This window comes from Microtus pennsylvanicus, chromosome 9, assembly GCF_037038515.1.
Source record: "Microtus pennsylvanicus isolate mMicPen1 chromosome 9, mMicPen1.hap1, whole genome shotgun sequence".
Lineage (NCBI taxonomy): Eukaryota > Metazoa > Chordata > Mammalia > Rodentia > Cricetidae > Microtus > Microtus pennsylvanicus.
This window is the reverse complement of record NC_134587.1, coordinates 26,395,930-26,420,188: the sequence shown is the minus strand read 5'-3', so window position 1 is coordinate 26,420,188 and position 24,259 is coordinate 26,395,930. Positions and strand designations below refer to the sequence as shown.

Here is a 24,259-nt window from a genome sequence, read left to right as displayed (position 1 = left end):
ATATTGTTTTGCTATGGTTTGGATCTGAAACGTCCCAGACAGGCTCATGTAATGAACACTTGGTCTTCAGCTGGCAATGTAGTTTGGGGATTAGTAGAACCTTTTGGGCCTAGGGCCTAGGTGATGGTCATAACTTACAAAGGGTGGGCACTTCAAGGTTAAAGGCTACTCCCCAGTTCAGGTCTGGCCCTCTGCTTCCTGATTCATCAGCTATAGCATGCCATACTGAAAGTTCCCTCTACCTTAGATGGAGTCCAGTTTGATGACAACATCTTAAATCCCGAGTTAAGGCAAAATTCTTTCTCCCTTAAATCATTCTCAATTATAGTTAGTTGGACAGCAATGACAATGGGTTTGCTGCTGTGATACGTCTGACCATGTGGTCTGCAGGGAGAATGTGGAAGACTTGGAGCACAGGAGGCCCTGATATACTGAGTAATGAGTCATTCTGGTGAGTGTGAGAAAGACAAGAAAGCATCAGAAATGTGGACAGGGCCGGGGAGCCGGCTCAGCTAGTAAAAATGCTGCATATTATGGATTTGTGTAGCCTTTTACATTTATGACCAAATGCCACATAAGTGTACAGAACTTTCACCTTTATTTTTTTTATGGGGTGTAGAATAGGTTGTTTTTATACCATATGGTCCAGGCTGGCCTCAAGCTCCATGCAATTCTCCTGCCTCAACCACCAGATCCTGGAATTACAAGGTATGAGGCACCATACACAGCTGTCTTCTTCTTTCTTGCTCAAGAATTTCTCCAAGATTATTCTGCTCTGATGCTTTGATCCACATCCTGAAATTCTGTTTAAAGGTACAAGAGCTATGGATATTCGCAATATTAAAGATTACAGTCATGAAAAATGGATAACACACCTTTCTTTGAAGTTTTATGTACATTTTTATTGGCAGATATTAATAGTATGAAATGTTCCATTCTGATGTTTTCCTACAGATATTCTGATCATGTTCACATGCCTCCTATAACCCTCTCTTGTGATCCTCTTTCCTTCTGTTGCCCCCTCATCAAACTTGAAAATCCAACCTACATGAAGACATTCTTCCCTGATAAAATCTTGGAGGGCACAAAGGATTCAGATGGCTATGGAAACACAGCTCAAAGCAAGCTGTAAGCACAATCACCGTGAAGATGAGTGACACACATGTCTGGAGTAGTGGCTTCTATTTAGGTGCTACCTACTAGCTGATTTAATTATTTTATTCTATATTTCTTGTAGCCAGCACATTCACAGTGTTTTCTCTGGGTTCTGGCTTGTAGTCGAGGCTGTGGCTCTGATGTAACTGCCTTCTCATTCCCTGGCCCAGGCTAAAGCAGGAGCTACAATCTGGGATACACTGACTCCAGGACAGACAGACACCTCTCATTTCTTCATCAGGAATAGGGAGAAATTGTTTAAGCCAATTAATAGCGTCACATAACTCCTGGAGTTTAACGTAAGAATACCTTGGGTGTACCTCAATGGAGGCAGTGAGCAGACATATTGTCTGACTAACCTGGTACCCCAAGAAAGAAAAAGGGGTCATCCATTGTATTTTCTGAGGCAATGTGAAGATGGAGAGTCTTTAAATTAAATCTAATATTTGAGGTAGAATTTTTGAACTCTTTTTTGGTGTGGGTGGGCCAATAAGATATTATCCATATAGTGGATTACCAACATGTCACGAGGAATATTTTTTTAAGATTTGTTTATATTTATTTACTTATTATGTATACAGTATTCTCAGTATTCTGTCTGCATGTATGCCTGCAGGCCAGAAGAGGGCACCAGATCCCATTACAGATGGTTGTGAGCCACCATGCGGTTCCTGGAATTGAATTTAGGACCTCTGGAAGAGCAGGCAATCCTCTTAACCTCTGAGCCTTCTCTCCAGCCCCTGAGGAATATTTTTTAGGGCTTGTTGCACATATGTTAGACAAACTATGAGACTTTTCTTTATGCCCTGTGATAAGACTTTCCATTGGTAATGTTGTGCAGATTTGTGTACATTAGGCTACCAAACTGTAAAGGCAAACTGCTCTTTATCTTGTGGTGCCAGAAATATTGAGAAAAAAAAAAAAAGACTTCAATGTCCATTAATAAAATATGCCATCCTGGGGAACAGCACCCACGTGTGGCAAACCCACCCGGGGGGGACCCTGTTTTTTTCCATTTGTGTATTAGTCTCATCTTGTAACAGATAGTATTTGTCTGACTTTTTCTTAATAACAAATATTGGAGTACTGAACCTGCTATGGGATGGTTCATTACGACCGAGGGAAAGCTGCTCCTTAACCAAATCTTCTAAAGCTGATAATTTGGGATCCGCGGATCCATCCATACTGTTTTGTTTGTGAGACAATTTAAGGCTATAGGTTGTGGGATGACTTCATTAGAATGATGGTCAGTGGCCCTTAGGATTGGGGGTTAGGCCCTGCATAGTCAGGGCAGCAGGACTGTTGCCCTGACTGGCCCATATTATCATGTGATGATTATATCCTCATAAAGGGCCTTGTCATCAGTAGTGAGGACAGCACCCATTTCTTCCGAAAGGTTCCATCCCCAAAGGGTAAGGGGGCATCTGACACAACAGGCAGAATCTGCCTTGGTTACCGTCTAAGTCCTCCCAACAAACTTGGTGAACAGAGGTCTTAGGGGTGGAGTCACCACCCATCCCAGTAATGGTGGGGCCATCCTTGAACTTCCAATGTGGGAAGGCTTTGGCATCATTGAGCAAGACGATGGTGGCACTGGCCCCAGTGTTTATCCATCCTTTAATGGGCTTACCACCTAGAAAAAGTCACCATGGGAGAAAATGGGGAAAAATGCGGAGGGTCCAAAAGGCTTTTGGGTTTGCTGAGTCAGTGTTCTCTGTTACTTCCTGGGCTGAGAGTTGCCCCATTTGGAGTTTAAAGGCTGTTGTTGGGAGCTTCTACAGTCTCCTGCTCAATGATAGGACTTTTGGCATTTAGGGCATTTGGTCTTTGGACGAGCCCTGGAACAATCCCTATGTAAGTGGCCAGACTGTCCACATCCCTAGTAAGAATGGTCTGGTGGAGCAGATTTATCATCCTTGTCAAGTTTGGCATTAACCAAGGTACTGGTGGAAGTTGTAAGGGTGGAAATGGGCCCGTTCTGTGTGTCAATATCACGGGTAGCTAAGACCTACATATAAATATCCTCATTTCTCACAGTGCAATGGCATTATGGGTGATGGTGTTGAGACCCTCCCAGGTTAGCTGTTTAATAAAAATATCCTTAGTAGGGCCAGATGGGATGCACTTTTCAACAGCATTGGTGACACGGGTCAAAAATTCAGGAAATGCTTCCACAGCCTGCTGGACCAGATTACTATAGTTTATACTGCCCTGGGCCCTGGGCCCTACAAAGTTGGAGGGCCTTGAAGGCTAGGTCGGACACTTGCTGGAAATAGGCAATCACAGATTGAGATCCAGGACTAGTGTATTGTCCACGGCCAGTAAGCCTGTCAAGGGTGACATTGCAAATTTGTACAGGCTTGGGTCTCTGCTGCATCATCACAGGCTGAGCGCCACTGGAGGAAAACTGAGGGGTCAAGAATGGCCTTTAGCATAGTGTGTACCAATCGTAATGGGTTTGAGGCTGCATGGCCCATTGTCTGGGTACCTACTCAAAATAAGGGGGATCAGGGCCAGACTCATTAGCTGCCTTTCAAATTAGGGCCATGATGGGGTATAGAGAAAAGGATCAAGCTAGTGGAAGTCGCCACCATCTGAGAATGTTCCAGTTCCAGAAGGGAAAGGGGATTCAACCACAGTTGAGAGGTCAAAGCTTTTCTATGAATTAAGAGACCAGCCAGTGCCCTGATGGCTCTTAACTGGCGGTTAACACATAGCTGGATTAGTTGAGAAGAGAGACTGGTAGGAGAGGAAGTCCAACAGCCCACACTCCAAAGAGCGGTGGGAACTCTGTAAAGCAAGAGAGCCGTAAAGCAATCCCGGCTCTCAGGCCGTCAGGGCATCTGTGCCAGGACAAGGACTGAAGAGAAAGGGAATGTTTGCAGACCCAGCATGCTGCTTATAGGGAGGGACTTCTGCGGCTTGTTAAGCCAATTCGAGGGTCCTTTATTGATTCTACATCCTGGGTGGTTAGCCCTTATGTGAAGCTACCAGGATGAACTGAGTCACAATGGAGAGTTCCTAACCAGGATGACAAACGGGAAAGAAAAGTAAATGTAGGGTTAGGAAAGAAAGCTCCAGCTCACCAAGGGCTTAGAAAATGAAAACAGGGGTCAACTCACTGAAAACAGCTGAAGAGGGCAAATGCAAGATGCGGGCAGAGAATCGGGATGGGGACAGCAGCCAGAAAGAAAAATGCCCAAAAGAGGGTAAGGAGAACCCAAAAAGAAAGCAAAGAAAGTGCCATGCAGCTCTTGCCTAAACTCAGTTTCGTCTTCATTTCATTTAGATTACATGCCTGTGCAAAGCACCAGGAATACAACTAAAATGTGCCCCAGAGTTCTAAAGGCTTCTTCAGACCTATGTAGGCTAGGAAATTAAGGCACAGTTCAAAACCCTACCCAACAGCAAGTGGGCCAATAAATTGGTAGATAAGATCTTTAATTTTCATTCACTTATAAAATCCAAACTAGAACTCAGATAGTCAAAGATGTTATCTTTCTAAGCCATTGGGACTTTAGCCCGCAGGGTCACAACACTGTTGCTTTATGTCCTGGCATGGGATCCACTAAGCCAAAGCTTCTCTTCTAAAACCTTTTACTTTCCTCCTAGGAAGACCTTCCCAAGACCTCTGACCTCTGATCTTATTGAATCAAAAATGATCACCTCTGACTGCAAAGGAGTCTGGGACGGCAGGCACCATTATTTTGTTTACTGACTTCTATACAGACTAATTTAAGTGAGATGACCAGTTAGAAATGCATATTAAATAAAACGAATTATAGTGTCTACTACAGAGAGACACTGGAACAGAATAGGAGCAAGTGGGAACTGCTTCAAGAGCATACATAGTGTTGTTTGGGGCCAGTGACATCATTTAACTCATTAAATGGGCAAAAGCATTCTACTAAGGAAAAAATGTAACAGGACCAAATGATTGGGGCATGAGCAATGTGGGGGTGTGGGTCAGTCTAGCACACAGGAGTGGAAAAGGGGGAAAGATCAATGTTGCAATATGGGATTCAATGCAACAGAGGCCTGAGCTCACAGTGGATCCTCCTACCCTCTAACCCCCCACCCCCAGGTACCTTTAAATGGTATGGAGAAACACAGGCATCTGCTTCAATACAGACCCCCTTATACTCAAAACCAAATGGGCCTTGATGTCATCTCTACTTCTTCATAAAACAGTGCTGGGTATACCTGCCTGAGTTCCTGGTTCCTTGGTGCTGGACCTACTCTGTGTGACAGAACCACACTCTCTGAGCCCATCCCATGCTACCAAGTTCTGATCTCAGGACTAGGCTTAGAGGCTGAATAGGGAGGAGCTTGACTGTGAAATCTTGTCTTGGCTGTGGTGTGTTTATGTATTGCAGTATATGCACACATAATAGCATTATTCAGCTATAAAAGAAAATGAAGTACATGCTACAATAGAAACAAACAGCAAGCCAGGTGGTGGCGGCACACACTTTTAATCCCAACACTCGGAGGCAGACGCAGGTGGATCTCTGTGAGTTCAAGACCAGCCTGGTCTAGAGCAAGTTCTAGGAGAGGTTACAAAGCTACATGAAAAACCTGTCATGTGGGGTGGGGAAGACCACAAACAGCAAACCCATCAAGCATGGCTCTGAGGTATAACATTTGCCTGACAAACACAAGGCTCTAGGATTGGTCACCAGAAACAGAAACAAGTTAAGTAAAAGTCATTCAGTGAAAGAGTCAAACACAAAACTGTCTGGTTTTCAAACTCACGGTGAACTGTGAATGTATATACGTAAATCCCATTAAAATTATTTGCTTTAAAGTGGTTAATTTTATAATGTGAATATCAATTAAAAAAATCACTGCTTCGCTGGGTGGTGGTGGTGGCGCACGCCTTTAATCCCAGCACTCGGGAGGCAGAGGCAGGCGGATCTCTGTGAGTTTGAGGCCAGCCTGGTCTACAAGAGTTAGTTCCGGGACAGGCACCAAAGCTACAGAGAAACCCGGTCTCAAAAAACAAAAATAAAAAAAAAATCACTGCTTCCTAGACTTAATGTCAAGTACTGTTAATTCTTTGCTTTGAAAGTATTTTTATTTTTAAAAGCTTCATTTTTACCATTAATCCCCATTGTTCAGTAGCCTTTGTCTCTACCTAGTTGTGCTCCTTGTTTGCCTTTTAATATTTATTCATTACTCATGATGGGCAGAGGAGTAGGCGGTAAGTCCAAATCAACAGCGCTTGTTACCTGTCAATATCTCTCGCATAAAGGGAACAAATATTTAAATACAGACATGGGGAAACAAATTATTAAAATGGATTAATAGGGGTTTTAGATTCATTTATCATCATGCACTTTCATTGTGGTTTAGCCCACTAGACTGCATGCATCTTTGACAACTCTTGTGTCAAGGTTTGTCTGGATGGAGCCTCCAGCTCCCTGCAGGACCCACAAAGCCCCATTCCTGTGTATCTCTCCAAAACCCAGTCTCCAAACAAAAAAAATGGCACCAAAAGGCCCAGTTCTGAGTTCTTAGTGGCTACTGTAGCTTCCTCCCCTCAAATAGCCAGCTGCCCAAGTGTCCCCCTAAAGCGCTCAGCTTTTGACTATACGTGGGCATAATCAATCCATCACCCCTAGCCTACAACCTATAAAGTCTCCCTGCTTTCGTTTGTGGGCATGGCTTCTCCAGCCTCCATCTCCGGGTCTGGAGAACCCACCCGGGCGTTGCTTTGCCCAAATAAAGCTGCTCTTATACTTTTTCAATTCATTTTATTGCATCGGCAGGGAAACCTACTATTGAGGGGGGAGGACAGAAAACCTACTAATGTTAATGAGAGTTACCTAGAACTGGCTATGTGCTAATTTCCCAGGACTTTGTAATCAAGTGCTATAACTTTAGAGGCTTATTTAACTAAAGCAACAGACACTTTTCTCCCAGCTCTGGAGGTTAGAAGTCTGCACCTGCAGCGCTCACAGAGCATGCGCCCTCAACAGCTCAGGGTGAAGTCCTGTCCCTCCCTGTTCCTTTTGTGGTTCTAGGCAGTCCTTACTTTCCTCTGTCTCCACCTCCATGGGGCTTCATTCACTAAGTCCTGCCTTTCCATTTTTCCATCCAAGACACATCATAGACTTACAACCCATCCAGTGTTAAAATGGTTTCTGCTCAACATCCTTAACTAACCTTATCTTCAGACTATTTCCAAGTAAGGTCACCTATGACATTCTAAGTAGCCATGGGTTTGAGGTAAAAGGGACACTTCATTTCATTCTAGCATGTAAGCCACATCATTCCTTTTAGAGTCAGTTAAAAAAAAAACTCTCAAATTCAATCTTAGCTTCACAAATTTATAGTAAGATTTCCCAGGGTGGGGGGTAGGGAACAGAAACTTATAAAGAAAATATGAAGTCAAACAAGCTAACAAAATCAAACTGAGTCCTCCCTTTTATCTATGAGCTAAAGTTGATGTAAATAAAAAAGAAAACTACCTTTTGGTAGAATCATTAAGTCAGTGATGTATTATTTATAATCTATTAGCATTAAAACCAACATTGGTAACCTTTGTTACCATGCCTTTAATCTCAGCACTTGAAGGCAAAGACAGATGTATCTCTGTGAGCTCAAGTGAGCTTCAGGACAGCCAGGGATATACAGAGCAACCCTGACTCAAAAACACAAAATGAAACAAAAACAAAAAAAAATCAAAAACCACTGGGGTCACACTATAACAATTCAACAGACCCTGTCCTAGAACTCGGGGGTCTTGCATGTTGTTTTCCCTAAAAAAAGTTTAAAAGCAATTCCAGGGGTGGAGAGATGGCTCGGCTCTAGAGGACCCAGTTCAACTTCCAACACTCATGGTGGCTCACTACCTTCTCTCACTCCAGTGAGGGGATCTGATGCCTGATGCCCTCTTCTGGCCTCTGAGGGAACCTGGCATGCATGTGGTACACAGACATATATGCAGACAACACACCTATATACATAAAACACACACAATTTTTAAAAGAGAGAAGGATCCCTAAGGCCCTCTTCACCCTTTTTGCAACACTGGGATAAAATTAAAGCCTTCCATATGTGAAGAACAAACTCTAGCATTGAGTTATATCCCTAGCCCAGTCATGTTTACCATTAGCTTTCAAAATGTGGATGAATCTTTATTATCATCTTCAATTTACACTACAATCATTAGTCAGATATCAAGTACTTAAAAGAGCATAATAAAAATCCATCTTTAAATGCTAATAAAAAGATAATGTATAGATAATTTTGTAAACAAATTACCAAATAAAAAAAATGCTGGCTGATGGTTCATTTTTCAAACATACCCCACTTTAATATTTAGGGGATATTTTATATCATAAAATTCTTTTTTTAAAGGATTTTCAAATATATCAAGATTTATGTGAAAAATGAAAATTTTTTGTTAGAAAACATTAAATATGAACCCAATGTAGAAATATGAAGGTAGACTATTCCTTTGGCAGAAAATAAATAACTACAAACATCTTAAATTAAGTACAGTTCATAGGATCATGGGAAGAAAAAATATATCTTTACATTTCGTATTAATACTGAAACCAGATCAATACAGATTTAATATCACTTTATGCTTTCAATAACTCCACAACACAAATTTATGAGTGGATAAAATAAAATAATTTTGAGGAGGAAGAAACTTCTGCATATATTAAACTTCACATACACCAATATATACTCTTTATATACAGATCATGTCTCATTATTCCAGAACAGCTGAGCTTTACTGTCTGGTCCCCATTTAGTGAGTATGCAGTATTTACAATGACTTAAAGGCTTCTACTGAATAAAGCTTTCATAATTTAGACAAGAACTAAACATGGAATGCACAAACATTGGGATGAGCTTATAAAAACAGCTCAGAAGAGTAAGGTAAGGTATGTCATTTATGCAAATGTTTTCCAGAGCAGCACTGGATACTTTAAAATTTATTCCCTTAATTGTTAAAGAACACAAGATTTGTTTCCAAAAAAGTAAGGTGCCATGTTACAGTACATTCTTGTAAGTACATAAGTGAGTTCACCTGAAAGGAAATGCAACATGTAAAACAGAACATGGGGTTTGGCTTAAGGCTGAAAATCTTTCCAGTCTCTGGTGCTAACATCAGACACTCACAGAACACAGGCTTGCAGGTACCAACTGTTCTCTTCAGTGTGGGCCGTTTTATGCAGTAGCATGTTCTAGAATAAAGTTTCTTTGAAAAAAGAACATATTTGTAATCAAATATCTGTAAATAGAGTAATGATAAAATTTACAAATTGTCTTCCAAAGGATTTTTAATAGAAAGATTAAGTGCTTAAAAATATACAGAAATGCATTCATGCAAAAATTTTTATTTTAAAAAATTAAGCTTGGAACACGTTCGTAGTCTAAGTATAATGTATCTGAAGCCCGTGCATCTGTGTTTTCTAGTTTGTTGATATGTAAAAAGTTGGTACAGTAGAGTAATGTGCAAAGTTTTAAGAGAAAACCCCTTTAGTTTATCACCAGCTCCCACAGTACGTAGGATCTAATGAACTAATTTATGCACTAATTTAAAATGTGACTTCAGAAAGACAGCCTGTCCTCTCCTGTCAGTCACACCCTTTCTACCAAATCACTGCCTGCAGTTTCTGCAAAGGCTCAGCTTTACTTCTGAGGGAACGCACAATTCCTCAGCAGCTTACCACTGGAATGTCAGTCACTTCTGTAAGAAGGTAACACACCCACCTCGCACTTCACACCCAGGATGGTTTCTACCACGGCAGACTAGGAAGAAAGTCTCCCTAAGAAGTATACTCTCTTGGCGGGAAGGAAAGCCAAATGACAGCACCTTCATGAGACAAGGCCAAAGTCACTAGAAAAGGCCAACAGTGGCAATCCTAAAGACAGGGATTCCTCAGGGAAGGCTAATGTACGGGGCATTCCTAGGCCCTCTGCTGTCACAGGATTGGCTAGCTGCTTAGCCACGTTTGCACTGACTGGCTTTCACTGCTGGTAACAGAGAACACTTTTGTTCCTTCTGCAGACAATTAGATGCTAATTATTCCTCAGTGAACACTGAGAGCAGAACCGACAGCGCTGCAAACACAACTGGAATTTAAGGAGCCCACAGGAAATACACTGGCGAGCTAAAGGCTTACACTAAAAGTAATAGGGTGGGGGAAATTCGGAAAAAAACGCGGACAAAAACGCTTAAAGGTCTTCAGTGCTCCTCAAATCACATCTGAAAGGAAACAGTCGTTTCCTTAAAGAAAAAGTCTCAACTCCTATTTTACACCACTGTAGTGTTATAAGGCTACTTATTCACTGAGGCCCCAGAAAGTACAGCAAAACTAACCCGAAACATTGGTAAGCTGCCTCTGATCAAAAGATGAGCTTCAAGCGAACTGGACTTAAAAAAAAAAAACCAACCCTTTGATGGCCTTCAGGGTAAGGTGGGTTTTGTGCTTTATTATGCATGGTTCTTTCTGATTGAGAGGGGAAAGTCTTAGTATTTCCCATCAGAACCCTCTGGGTTGAGTGACACACATCCAGGGACTCCAACAGCCTTGGTGTGTCTCTAAAGGAGAGGTTGCTGGTGGTAGCTGGGGGTCGGCTGTGCGGCTGGAGGTGCAGGGACTGCCACTGGGAAGCCAGCCAGCTGTGGCAGCCCAGATGCTGTGTTCTGGTAAGAGGACACATCTGCTGACATCCCCACGGGCTGTGTGTAAGCCGTCAGACCTGCCGCTGACTGAAGATGAGAGCTCTGGTTCCCGTAAGAAGGGCTGGAAACACTGTCCTGTGCAGGGCTGCCAAGGAAATTCCACACAGAAATGACATTTAGGTTACATTACGGCAACAGAGCATCATGACAAACACTTCTCTTCCATCTTCTTTTCAAGCTTATGTAGTCACCAGATACTGTTAACATAATTTTGTTTCTTTGCTTTGAGACAGGGTTTCTCTGTGTAACAGTCCTGGCTGTCCTGGAACTCTCTCTCTCTGTAGACCAGAATGGCCTCAAACTCGTAGAGATCTGCCTGCTTCTGCCTCCCAGTGAGTGCTGGCATTAAAAGGTGTGTGCCACCACTGCCTGGCATGATTTTTTATGCTTACTGAGAAGAGCAGGGCTGGAAAACTGACTCAGAGTAGAGACAGTGCACACTGTGAAAGCACGAGGACCTGAACCTGGAGCCTCAACTAACCCAGGACCGGGAGACACAGGCAGCTTTCCTGCCAAAACAGACTGCTTGGCTCCAGATTCAGTGAGGGAATGCATTCAAAATAAATAAATAGAGAGGTGGATGGCGCTAGGGAGATGGCTCAGCAGTTAAGAACACTGGCTGCTCTTCCAGAAGACCCAGCTTGATTTCCAGCACCCACATGGCAGCTCACAATCATCTGTACCTCAAGCTCCTGGGGATCTGGTATCTGTTTTGGCCTTGGAAAGCATCAGGCACACAAATGGTTCACAGACATGCACACAGACAGAACAACCATACACACACAATTTAAAATAAATAACCAAACATTGGTGTAGATGAGACCGAAGAAGACGCCCTGACTGCTGGCCTCCACACATGTCCACATGGGCAGCAAACCAGAAAGGTAAATGCAACCACATAAATGCACCCACACTGCACACACAAATAAAGAAAAAGGAAATGAGAGGGATCAAGTGACAAAAGGGGCAAGAGAAATCTTGAAACACCCAAAGAGATGGGGGGGGGGCTTTCAAACAAACAAGTAAGGAAACTCAGTGATGACAGAGGACGAGCTACAAGTGGAAGTAAGAAATCAGACAAAAAGCAAGCTGTTCCTTCACCGAGATGATATCCATCCATCATCCATCCATCCATCTACCTACCTACCTACCTACCTACCTACCTACCTACCTACCTACCTACCTGTATTTTTGAAGGGCAAGGTCTCACAAGCAGACCTTGCACTCACAGAGATCGCATTGCCTCTATATCCAAAGTACTAAGACTTATATTTTTTATTTAAACCTCAAGGTTCCATGCAATAGTTAGAAGGCAGTGTTGTTATCTTGGAGTCTCCTGTACATTATAGTAAACTTTAAAGACTGAAGAAAAACAGGAAAAAGGGGGTACTGAGAAAAACAACAAAATCTAAGATTACAAGGCTTACTTAACTGACTTTAACCTCGCACTGAAGAAGCAAACTTTGTCTGTGATCCCTATGCCCTGCTTCAGAGAGCAAACCCTGCTAAAGATGAACCTCTGCATCTCCACACCCCTGAGAGTTTATTTGACAAGATCTCAGCAATTATGTACTCACACAACCGTGTGCCCTGCACAACTGTGTACCCGCACAGCCGTGTACCCTGCAAAACTGTGAACCTGCACAACCGTGTACCCTGCCCAACTGTGTACCTGCCTAACCATGTACCCTGAAACTCTAAACCTGCACAACCGTGTACCTGCCCAACTGTGTACCTGCCCAACCGTGTACCTGCCCAACCGTGTACCTGCCCAACTGTGTACCTGCCCAACCGTGTACCTGCCCAACCGTGTACCTGCCCAACCGTGTACCTGCCCAACTGTGTACCTGCCCAACCGTGTACCTGCCCAACCGTGTACCTGCCCAACCGTGTACCTGCCCAACCGTGTACCTGCCCAACTGTGTACCTGCACAACCGTGTACCTGCACAACTGTGTACCTGCACAACCGTGTACCTGCCCAACTGTGTACCTGCACAACCGTGTACCTGCACAACTGTGTACCTGCACAACCGTGTACCTGCCCAACTGTGTACCTGCACAACCGTGTATCCTGCATTGTGCATAGTACTTTATGGATCAATCACTTAGACAGACTGACTCACACTCTAAGTGGGAAATAAACCATACCAAATTACAAGACTTTGCTTTTCTCCTATTATTAAAAACATATTTGATCTTAAACCACACCAAATATATTGCTTACAGCAGAGGATTAATATGTTGATATTACATTAGCTTTTTCTCATAATTTCTACTGTCACTCAGAATAATAAAACTGTCATTTAACCCACAGATACAGTTCATTAGTCTTTAAACTTCCTACTCATGAACTTTAAGTTGAAAAGGGACCTTGGAGGGTAACTACATATAATACTGAATACATATTTTCTGTGATAGAGTAAATAGATTGGAAGATTTAAAACATGATTATCAGATAAATTTTTGTATAAAAATATTAAACTAAAGTCCATCATTCAAACTTATTTCCTTTTATGGATGAAGCAGTAACTTTTTTTTTAAACATTTAGGAGTGCATACAAGTAAGTATCCTGACATTACTTCATTAGGCTAACTAACCACAGCATGTGTTAAGAACACCATGGCATCAATCCCTATGAAAGACCACTACATACAAAATAAAGACTTTTTCTAGGAGCCAAGCAGTGGTGGTGCACACCCTTAACCCCAGCACTCAGGAAGCAGAGGCAGACAGATCTCTGTGAGTTCTAGGCTAGCCTCGTCTACAATACAAGTTCCAGGACAGCTAAGGCTACACAGAGAAACCTTGTCCTTAAAAACAAAATAAAAAATAAAAAATAAAGAAAAGAAAAAAGATTTTTGTTTAGGATCTTAAATTATGTGTTTAAATCTTAGCAACTACCAAGGTATTCGCTGAAGTAAAGGTAGCACCATTCTACTTGGTGAGAGCAGTAGTGGGAACTTCAGTAACTCCACCTTAAGAGTGAATGTTGAGAGTGGGTGTGGGAGCACACACCTCAATCCAGGAGGCAGTCAGACAGGTCTCTCAAAGTTCAAGGCCAGTTTGGTAGACACAGTAAATTCTAAAATAGACAGGGCTACATAGAAAAACCCTGTCTCAAAAACCAAACAAACAAGCAACAATAACAAAAGTAAAAAGTAGGAATATTACTTAGTGTAACAAGAGTTTGTAGGTTCTCAATCTAAAACTAAGAAAAATTAACACAGCTCTCCAAAACTTACCTTAAATATGGAGTTTGGACGGTATGTGTTGTTACTACGGAGCTCATATTTGGAGGCAGAGATCTCAGTGAGCCCATAGGATCAGGTGCTAGGCCATAGCTCTGGGCAACAGACACTTGGTGAATGTTATGACCCAGGTAGTTCCCACCATGCGTCTGAACTGGATATGTCTATTAATCAAAGAGAAAAAAATGATACCTTGCTCTCTCAATCATTCACTAAACATATGCAAAACTGTAAGACTTAAAGGAAATAAAATTTTTAATTATTTGGGGAACAATCTGATTCTACCAATCTTTCCACACTGGAACAAAAAGTGGAGAACTTCCAATTCAAGGTGTCTAATCAATGAACATTTACAATGTTTTTTTAATGGTTCTTTGACTTTCAGTTTTGAAGGAAAAAATGGAAACTATTTTAAAGTAGAAAGCTGGACTCTATCTACATCTTGCCAGAGCAGAGCCTTCCCTGACCACTCCAGGCCACCACGATAATGACAAGTCTCGGCACTCTCGTTCCAGGATGCCTCCTCCAGCTCCTCCCTGTTGAACAGAAGGTTCAAAGAGAGGCCAGGACCAAGCCCTCTCTGCTTTGTGCACCACATCTCCTGCTACAATGGTTTAAATGAAAATGTTCCCCACAGGCTCACTGCAAGTGACACTATTAGGAGGTGTGGCGTTGCTGGGGGTGTGTTCTTGTTAGAAGAATTGGTCACCGGGGATTTGAGGTTTCAGATTTAAGCCCAGTGTCACTCTCTCTTCCTGCTGCCTGCAGATCTAGATGTAGAACTCTCAGCTCCTTCTCCAGCACCATGTCTGCCTGCACACATGCTTCCTGCCATGGTGATAATGCACTTAACCTCTGAACTTGTAAGCCACCCCAATGAAACGCTTTCCTTTGTAAGAGTTGTCCTGGTCATGATGTCTCTTCACAGCAATAAAGCCTAAGACACCTACCTGCCTTCAGAAGGTAAGAGAGAAAGAAGCTGTGAGGATATGACAAAACGCGTCCTTAGGAAACCCCAGTCACCAGATTCTTATGTATAGCTATGCAATTTGCATAGGACAGCTCCCTAAGGAGCTATCGGTCTACTCAAAACAGCATTCAAAACAATTCATATGTTTAATAAATACATACAGTAGTAATCACTGGTGTAGTTTTGTTTAAAGCAAAGATCACATTAAAATTTAGAATAGTAGGCATGTCACATAAACTACATTCAGTCCAATGGCATTCTCTCTCTCTTCAGCAATGACTGGCAGCCCACCTCTAAGAGGCTGAGACTGTAAGCACTGATGAGCAGCTCACGGTTTAAGTATCCTCAGACATAACTAATGGTGCTGTAACTCCATCTACTCTTAGTAGACACATTTTCAAAAGAGAATGGGAATTTTTGGATACTTCAAATAAATTCACACATGAATTCATATACTAAGAGGCTGTGTGAAAAAAGTAAACCCTTAGGAAGCCTTGAGGCAAAAAAGACCAGCTGTGCACTGACTGCAGACAGACCTGGCACAGGAATGGCCACCCTTCACAGACACACAGTCTACTGTGGGACAGACATTTCTACTCCGCTCCACTTTCACAGAAGCAACAAATAGAGTTTTGAAAACAGAAGGAACAGTGGGTAAACTTCAGGAGTCTTTCTGTACCCAGAAATCCTTTCTAAGCTCATACGTGATTTTCACAGCACAGCATGATAAATGCTTCTCTAGTGTGACAGTTACCACAGTAACCTTTTAAAAAAACTTAGCAATTATATTGTGTCACATCACCTGAGTTATGCTCCCACACTCCACTTTTCTCCTTGGTGTCTCCTTCACACACTCTACTCGTTTTCATAAATTAACACGAATTTTGCTCATCCATGTCAATATAAATTTAATTGGCCAAAATTTGAAAAATATTTCAGAATTGGGGATATTTAAAAACCTAAGTTTTCTAATGTCAGATGGCAAGCACAAAAACATGGGAAGCACGAGAAAGTGATGCTGATGTTAATGGTCAGCTTACGATGATGCACCCCAGGGGTCTGCAGCAAAGCTTTATTACACAGACTTTTTTTGGTTGTTTGAGACAGGGTTTCTCTGTGTAGCCTTGGCCACCCTGGAACCCACTCTGTAGACAACGCTGGCCTTAAACTCAGACATCCACCTGCCTCTGCCTCTCAACAATGTGTACCACCACTGCCTGTTTTTTTTTTTTTAAATTTTGAAGTCATGAATCTAAGAAAATATAAGGCATGCTCTGAGAAAAAGAGGAGCTCTTAGATGCAGAGACCCACAGCCAAACATTAGGCAGAGCATGGGAATCCTGAAGAAAAGGGGGAGGAAGGATTGTAGAAGCCAGAGGGGTCAGGAGACCATAAGAAAATGGTCCACACTAACCAGGATTAATAGGGGCTCACAGAGACTGATGCAACATTCACGGTCTGACCTAGGTCTTCTGCATATATGTTCTGGTTCTGTTGCTTGCTGTTGTCTAGTCCAGCCTTAATAGGGAATGTGCCTCGTCTAATTGTAACTTGATATGCCATGTTTGGTTGATATCCCTGCCTGTCTTTTTCTGAAGGGAAAAGGAGGAGTGAATCTGGGGGAGAGAAGAGATTCTGGGGTTGGGGTGGGAAGAGTAAGGGAGGAGAAATTGGTTGGGATGTAATATATGAGAGAAGAATAAAGAAAAATGAAAAAAGAAGGCACCCATTAACTAATTTTTAAACAATTACCTAGGACAAATCCTGAAGAAAGCTCTGAAAGAAATACTTGATCTCACCCAGCGGGTTTACACAGCACACTAAAGGCTGGGCTGTATGCTGGGAGGTTTGACTTCCAGTTGCTTGGTGCTCGAGAGCTAACTTTACCAGTGAACAGATCAATGTGATAGTGACCCCACAGGTTGTTGGGATATAACGTGAAGATTTGCTGGAGGAAACAGGTTACTGAGAACGTTTGAAGGTTTAGGTCGGCCCCAGACCTTCACTGCTCCGCTTCCCAGCTGCCGTGAGGAGGGAGGGGCTGTGCTCCACTCGTTCTTCCAGGCCCAAGGCAATGGAGCCAGCTGGCCATGAACTCAGACATTTGGAATCGTTAGGTCAAACAAACTCTCCTCCTTTCAGTCCATTTTTCTCTAGTATTCTGTCACAGTGAAGAGAAGCTGACCCAGACAACTTTAAAATTTCTTTGGGTTGTAAACCTAGCCTTTAGTGGCAGAGCCATCCCTCCAATCCGAGTTTTATAATGTTATTGAAGGGCAATAGATCTTTAATATTATGCTCTTAAACATTTAACTTTCTGAAAAGCAACGCTCACCTGCCCTGGAAGCCCAGCTGCTGCGGATGGGTAGTGTGCTGGGTGAAGCTTGGAGTAGACCGGGTAGAGAGGCGTGTCATTAACCAGCTTGTTGTACAGGTCCAGCGCTTCCAAGACCTTCACGTTCAACTCAGACAGCTCGGAATGCCGCCTGGGAGAGAAGAAAGGTATTGTCACAGAATTGTGCAGGATTGTCTGAGTTTAGTGTTTCTATTCATACTTCAAAAGGCTGTTTTCATACGCAAGGAAAGGACAGTCATAGAGGGAACCTGAGAGGAGAAGCTGTTGAATTCAGTCAACAGCTCAGCTGGGAAAGTTAGGTCTCTACCTCATAATGGAAATCAATTCATAATTTGTACTAAAATTTGCTTTAATATATTATAGATTTATGTTGAAAATTCAATTACAAAGAAAAATAGTCCCATTTCAGTAAAAGTCTAAGCCTTAGTTATAAATCTCACTAGCACAGTGTGCAGGTGATACCCAGAGCATCTGTGACTTAAACAAGAGCACAATGGGAAAAAAAATCATACACATTTTAACTTGCTTAGATCCATGAAAGGTCAACTAAAGAATTATTTAACTCCCCTTATGCTATACGAAGACATGGGTGAGAAAAAGATGCCCCCTCCCTCCACCCCTGGCTACCTGTGGTAGACATGAGAGCTGACCCCGGCGCTCTGACAGAAGAGGGAGAGAACGAGCCCTGTCCTACATCAGCTGCAGCACACAGAAGAGCAGGCCCTGCTCCCCACCTAGGCAGCACACTAGACCTGACCCTGTTGGTAGCAGGAGAGCCAGTCCCGAGGGTGTGAGAGCAGGAAAGATGCCCCTTACAGCAATCAACAATCAGGAGAGAGGACCCTGGACCTTGCCTGTGTAAAACAGTAGAGCTGGCCTTGCCCCATGCTATAGCTAGCCAAGGCAGTGCTGAAGAGCTCATCTGGGTAGTGACGACTAGGAAAAGGGCTAGCAAGCTACCAACCTGGCTACCACCCAGGCTATAGAACCAAGACTATGAGTTGGCCCACCCCCCAAACCCCAATCTATTAACTGCTGGAGCATGTGAAGAGGACGAACCTACAGATCCAAAGCAGCAGGATCCCCATGACACAGGACAACAGGATAACCAAGAGGAGCCCCAGGGAGATCTCAATATTGATAGTGTAGCATGAACCAGGTCCTCAAAGCATACCAATCACAGCAACAATGAACACTTGCAAGTAAAGATGAATGGACTAAAAGGTAAACTGTGCTTCAACAGCCACACTACAGCTTCCCCAACAAGGCTTTCTATTTGTTTGTTTGTTATGTTTTACATTTAAATTTAGTTTTGATTTCCGGGAAGGCTGCAAGGGCAGAAGGCAGATTTGAGGAGATGGGGAGATAAGTGGGATTGGAATGCATGATGTAAAATCCACAAAGAATCAATAAAAGTAAAATAAAAAATTATTTAAATATTACCAAGAAAACACAAGTAAAATCAATATATATATATATATATACATGCTAGTCCCCACTATTCTTTATTCACTTGGTGGTTTTGAGGAAGTAAAAATAAAACCAGATATCTTATTGTATAACAAACAACAAATCTAAACATTGCCCAGGGAACATACAGCAAAAATCTTCTGATTTTGTACAACTCTGTCTAGTCCCCTAGAAGTAATAAATGGCAACTTACAATGGACCAAATTTTACAAGTTAAATGGCTACTTTTTATATGGTCTAAAGCACCTACATGAAGGTGATTCAGAGACAGGTATCCCGAGCTTTAATTCCTTTACAAAGTTTTCTTTAGTGACATTCTTTTTATTGAACAAAAATAAGGTTACACTGTCATATCTTCCCTTATATATGGCATCATTCCATATCAACAAATATTTATCAATGGCAATGATTTCTACTATGAAATACATAATGTTTAATTTTGAAAACCAATCTCACACTGAAAGGCATTTTAGTTAGCTGCATTTTTATAGTCATAAATATCACTGTGCTGTATACCACACCATCTGATCATTGAATATCTCCCCAGGTTTAGTATGGACTTTAAATGGCTTGGGTGATTTTACGGTCCAAGAAAATGTATGCCTAGTCACACCTATGGCAATCTGGTCATTTTCTTTCTCAACTTTTCCAGTTGGTTACTCACTAATACTTCATAGAAGACGTGTAAGTATGCCTGTGATTAATATACCACTGATTATTTCATTTTTGTAAAAACACAAAGGATTTGTATAAGTTTGTTATGGAGGAGCTAGAGAGATGGCTCAATTGTTAAGTACATTGTCTACTCGTCCAAAGGACCCAGGTTTGATTCTCAGCTTATAACCATCTATAACTCCAGTTCTAGGGGATCTGATGCCCTCTTCTGGTCTCTGCATGAATCAGGCACATACATAATGCACAGACATACATGAAAGCAAAATACTTATAAAAATAATTTTAAAATACTCTATGAAACAAAACTATTTTTCTTTGAATGAATCATCAGGTTTGCTATTCCTACTTTAAAAAGTGTATTAGAAAATTAAACAACTTAATTCTTTCCTTCCTGTACTATTTTAGGGGCTGGAAAGGGAGAAGAATGGAGACTAACTCCTTCCCCTGGACTCCAGTCCTCAACTTTCTCCTTCCAGTTCAGAGAGAGCTGGCAAACGGCTGACAGCCGGCTCACCCACCAGTGCTGCCCCTTCTCCAGACAGGGGATCTGAAAGGGCACCAGCAACAGAGACACGAGAGAAAACAGGAAAAGTCGCCACATTGCATTCAGCTCCTCAAACTAGAGAAATTCTCCTTGTAATGTACACAGATGTCTCTTTTGGGTGTATAGCACGTCAATGCTTGTCTAAAACTCTCATTTGCATTTTGTCCTCAATTCACTTTATTCTTAATTACTCAATTCCAGCCCCGAAACAAAGTGACTGGTGCGATCCAATGCAAGAGTCCACTATTCTATGCTCATCAGACACTACTGTTGATGAAAAAGAATGTTCTCAGAATAAACACAGCAACCAGCTGTAAGACTCTGGCAACTAAATAGGAACTGCAATAGATTTTACAGTTCCAGAAGCACTGTCTCCAGCCGGAAGCTCACTCACAACAAGCAAACATGGAAATGATACTATTTTCCAGTGCAAGAAAAACCTCACCTATCAATCTCTTCAAGTTTTTCGTCTATCATTGGACCCATCTGTTGGCAAATATCTGTAAATACAGAAATAATTACAAACACAGAAACTTAATGCAGCTCAAGTCATTTCAACAATCTTTAAACAAGAGAACACGCATCATAATATAAAATACTGAGAAATAAACTTATGCTAGAGATAATAAAAGATCTATTCTTATCAACATTTACAGCACCTTTACTGTTGTAGAAGACTATCGCAGACCAAGGCAAGGTCAAGATTAGAATAAAATCCCATCTTGTTCCTGGACTCATTAACCAAGTTTATAGGGGTAACTGACAGTTATCCCAAAGTCTGAAGAGATCTGCAGAACTACTAGGTAAGTACAGTGAACCTGACCCACACTGTATAAAGTATGTCCACATGTGCATGCACATTAAATAGGAGCATTTTTCATTTATTTAAGACTTTTTAAAATGCAAGGCTGATAAGATACCTAAGCAGATAAAGGAGTCTGCTATACAAGCCCAGTGACCTAGCTTGATCCCAAGGACCCTCCTGTGGGACAGGCACCTCCAGGAACGACCCGCCTGTGGGACAGGCACCTCCAGGAAGGACCCTCTTGTGGGACAGGCACCTCCAGGAAGGACCCTCCTGTGGGACAGAGGCACCTCCAGGAAGGACCATCCTGTGGGACAGAGGCGCCTCCAGGAAGGACCATCCTGTGGGACAGAGGCACCTCCAGGAAGGACCATCCTGTGGGACAGGCACCTCCAGGAAGGACCCTACTGTGGGACAGGCACCTCCAGGAACGACTCGCCTGTGGGACAGGCACCTCCAGGAAGGACCATCCTGTGGGACAGAGGCGCCTCCAGGAAGGACCCTCCTGTGGGACAGAGGTACCTCCAGGAAGGACCATCCTGTGGGACAGAGGTAACGGCAGAAAGCCATCCTCTGCACCCCACATGTGCACATGGATACTAGCCCACACCATATACCATGCACATAAAAACATATAAAAACACTAATAAAAAATAAGTACTTCATATATTTCCAAATGATAAAAACACAAATATAATGGGAAAAAGCTCCATATTCAGAGCCAAGCTTCCTTCTATTCAAAAACATTAAGATTTCTCTATGTACTGTATTTTTTCCAAAGGAAATTGTTTGGTTTTTGTGGGTTTTTTGACAAGGTCTCCCTTCATAGTCCAGACTGGCCTTGTACTCATGACAACCATCCTGCCTTAGCTTTCTTCATGCAAGAATTATATGTACAACCTCCTATCCCCAGATCCCCAAAGTACTGCAGGTTTTTTGTTTGCTTTTTTGGTTGGCTGGTTGGTTTTGGTGTAGAAACCCAAGAAGGATTCTTAAAACACAAACGAATATGTTTTGCTTTAATCTCTTAGTGATAAAAGGATACACAGTAAGGAGACCATTAAACAAAACAAGCACTTTTAGGTGTAGATTTGATTGATTTATTAGGTTGTTATTTCTAACTCTTCCCTTTCTGTGGCCAACTTCACAATGACTTAAGGAACACAAGGACTCCCTTTGTGAATGGCCATGACGATGCCTTAAGTGATGCTTTCACTACTTTATTACACATGTCTGTTTTTCACCAGAATTTCAAATCTCAGAAAGCAAACTGGAGGCAGAAAAAAAAAAAAAAACCTCAAGACACTATAAACAGGTAATATATATGTCAAGCGGTATTAACTAATACCTTCTAAGTCCAAGAGCTCTTGGGAGTCGGGTTTTGAATCCTTCGGATCTATGCTCTGGAGAACCTGCAGGGCTCTATCCATTTTATCCTAAAAAAGGAACAGATGACACTAAGAAGTCCACAGAAAAGCACTGTGCCCAGACACCCTCAAAGATAATAAATACATCTTTAAAATCTTGGTGGTTTATTAAACAAAAGGGTGTTACCTCATCTATATAAACAGGCTCAGGCTCTGATTTCTTAATTTCCTCCACTTCATCATCAACTACATTCAATTTGTCCACCGTTGCTATGGAAACAAAGTGAGTTATAAGTTCTTCAACATTTACTTTGGTGATGTAGTCATTTATTTCTAAGTGGTCTATTATTATCCATGGGTGGGAAGGGCTCTTTGGTCATCACACTTCATAATCAGGATATCACATACAGTCATTCATCACACACAATATTTATTCAGCACTCACAGTGTGCCAAACCTCCTTCCCAGTACTTATGCACACACCAGTTAATAGGCAGAAGAATTGCGTGCTCATGGACCTACATTCGAGTAGGAAAGTGAGTAGCATTTACAGGCGCTGTCACTACAGCTGAAAACTGAATGTTACCACCAGGGCGAAGAAATACACAAGCAAGCGAACAGACTCTATCCCTACGCCAGTTCACTTATAACTGTTAAGTTCCATCTATTCTCGAACCTTCTATATTTATAAATAAAAAGCCCAACCTGTATTTCCTATCTGAAGAAAATATAGACCTGTTTTAACCTAACTCTGATAGTTAAAATAGTACAAAGCTACAACAACAAAAAAGTATTTCATAGAGAGGATGTTGAAAAATGATTTATAAATATACATATCCTGAAGCTGGGCGACGGTGGTACACGCCTTTAATCCCAGCACTCAGGAAGCAGAGGCAGGCAGATCTCTGTGAGTTCAAGGCCAGCCTGGTCTACAAGAGCTAGAGGAAGGAAGGAAGGAAGGAAGGAAGGAAGGAAGGGAGGGAGGGAGGGAGGGAGGGAGGGAGGGAGGGAGGGAGGGAGGGAGGGAGGGAGGGAGGGAGGAAGGGAGGGAGGGAGGGAGGGAAGAAGGAAGGAAAGAAGGAAGGAAGGAAGGAAGGAAGGAAGGAAGGAAGGAAGGAAGGAAGGAAGGAAGGAAGGAAGGAAGGGAAATAAATACATATCCTGAAAACTATCTAACACAAGTTCCCTGGACGGGGATGGAGAGATGGCTCAGTGGTTAAGAGTACTGTTTGCTCTTTCAGAGGACTGGGTTCAATTCCCAGCACCCACATGGCAGCTCCTAACTGTCTGTAACTCCAGTTCTAGGGTACTGGAGTTACAAAATACCACTGCACATAAATTTTTTTTTTGCACATAAATTAAAAAAAAAAAACAAAAAACAAACAAGTTCCCCGGAGCAGTGCTAAAATGCACTTAATTAAATTTTGACTGAAACCAAGTTACTATAAAAAACAATGGAAACAAAGGATGGAGTCCAGCAGGCGCCCAACTTAAGTATCTGGCTAACTTTGAGTTATACACAAAGAAAGCTCAACAAAACACAGGGGTGAGGATCAAGACTACCTTTTACTAAAGGTATTATTACTATAAATATAGTAATATTACTAAAGGAAGACTGGGAGCAAACCTAGGGCTCTGCACATGCTAGGACTGGGAAATCATTTACTGAAATACACTCCCAGCTGAATACTGTTGAAACAGTAGGTCAGACTCTTCAAACTAGGCCAAGGCAGGGAAATCACGGTATAGGATGTCTGCCATGGTTTACAAAGTTATCTGAAAAGTTCCCAGGGCTCCCACTCCCTAAGAAAGCCTGAGAGAAAGCAATGTATTCTGCAAACACACGAGTTAAGTCTCCCCCCCACCCAACTTCAGTCATCTGAGGGACTCGCTGGCCGCATACCAAAGCTGTACATGATGGCTGCAGTTTTCAGTGCATGCGCTTTCTGCAGCTGTGT

The 24,259-nt window shown here is 42.2% G+C and overlaps 1 protein-coding gene across 1 annotated transcript in view; it reads right to left on the bottom strand.

Moving 5' to 3' along the window:
- Window positions 1–5,607: 5,607 nt before the first annotated feature.
- Stam2 (signal transducing adaptor molecule 2) overlaps window positions 5,608–24,259 on the bottom strand; it is a 49,941-nt gene continuing 31,289 nt past the window's right edge. Inside the window, exons 9-14 of the mRNA XM_075985213.1 lie at window positions 22,489–22,571; window positions 22,283–22,370; window positions 20,575–20,629; window positions 17,420–17,570; window positions 14,109–14,278; window positions 5,608–10,949 (exon numbers count right to left, since the gene is read on the bottom strand). Of these exons, the coding sequence (XP_075841328.1) occupies window positions 10,721–10,949; window positions 14,109–14,278; window positions 17,420–17,570; window positions 20,575–20,629; window positions 22,283–22,370; window positions 22,489–22,571 (776 nt within the window). The 3' untranslated portion in view covers window positions 5,608–10,720. The remainder of the gene's footprint in view (window positions 10,950–14,108; window positions 14,279–17,419; window positions 17,571–20,574; window positions 20,630–22,282; window positions 22,371–22,488; window positions 22,572–24,259) is intronic.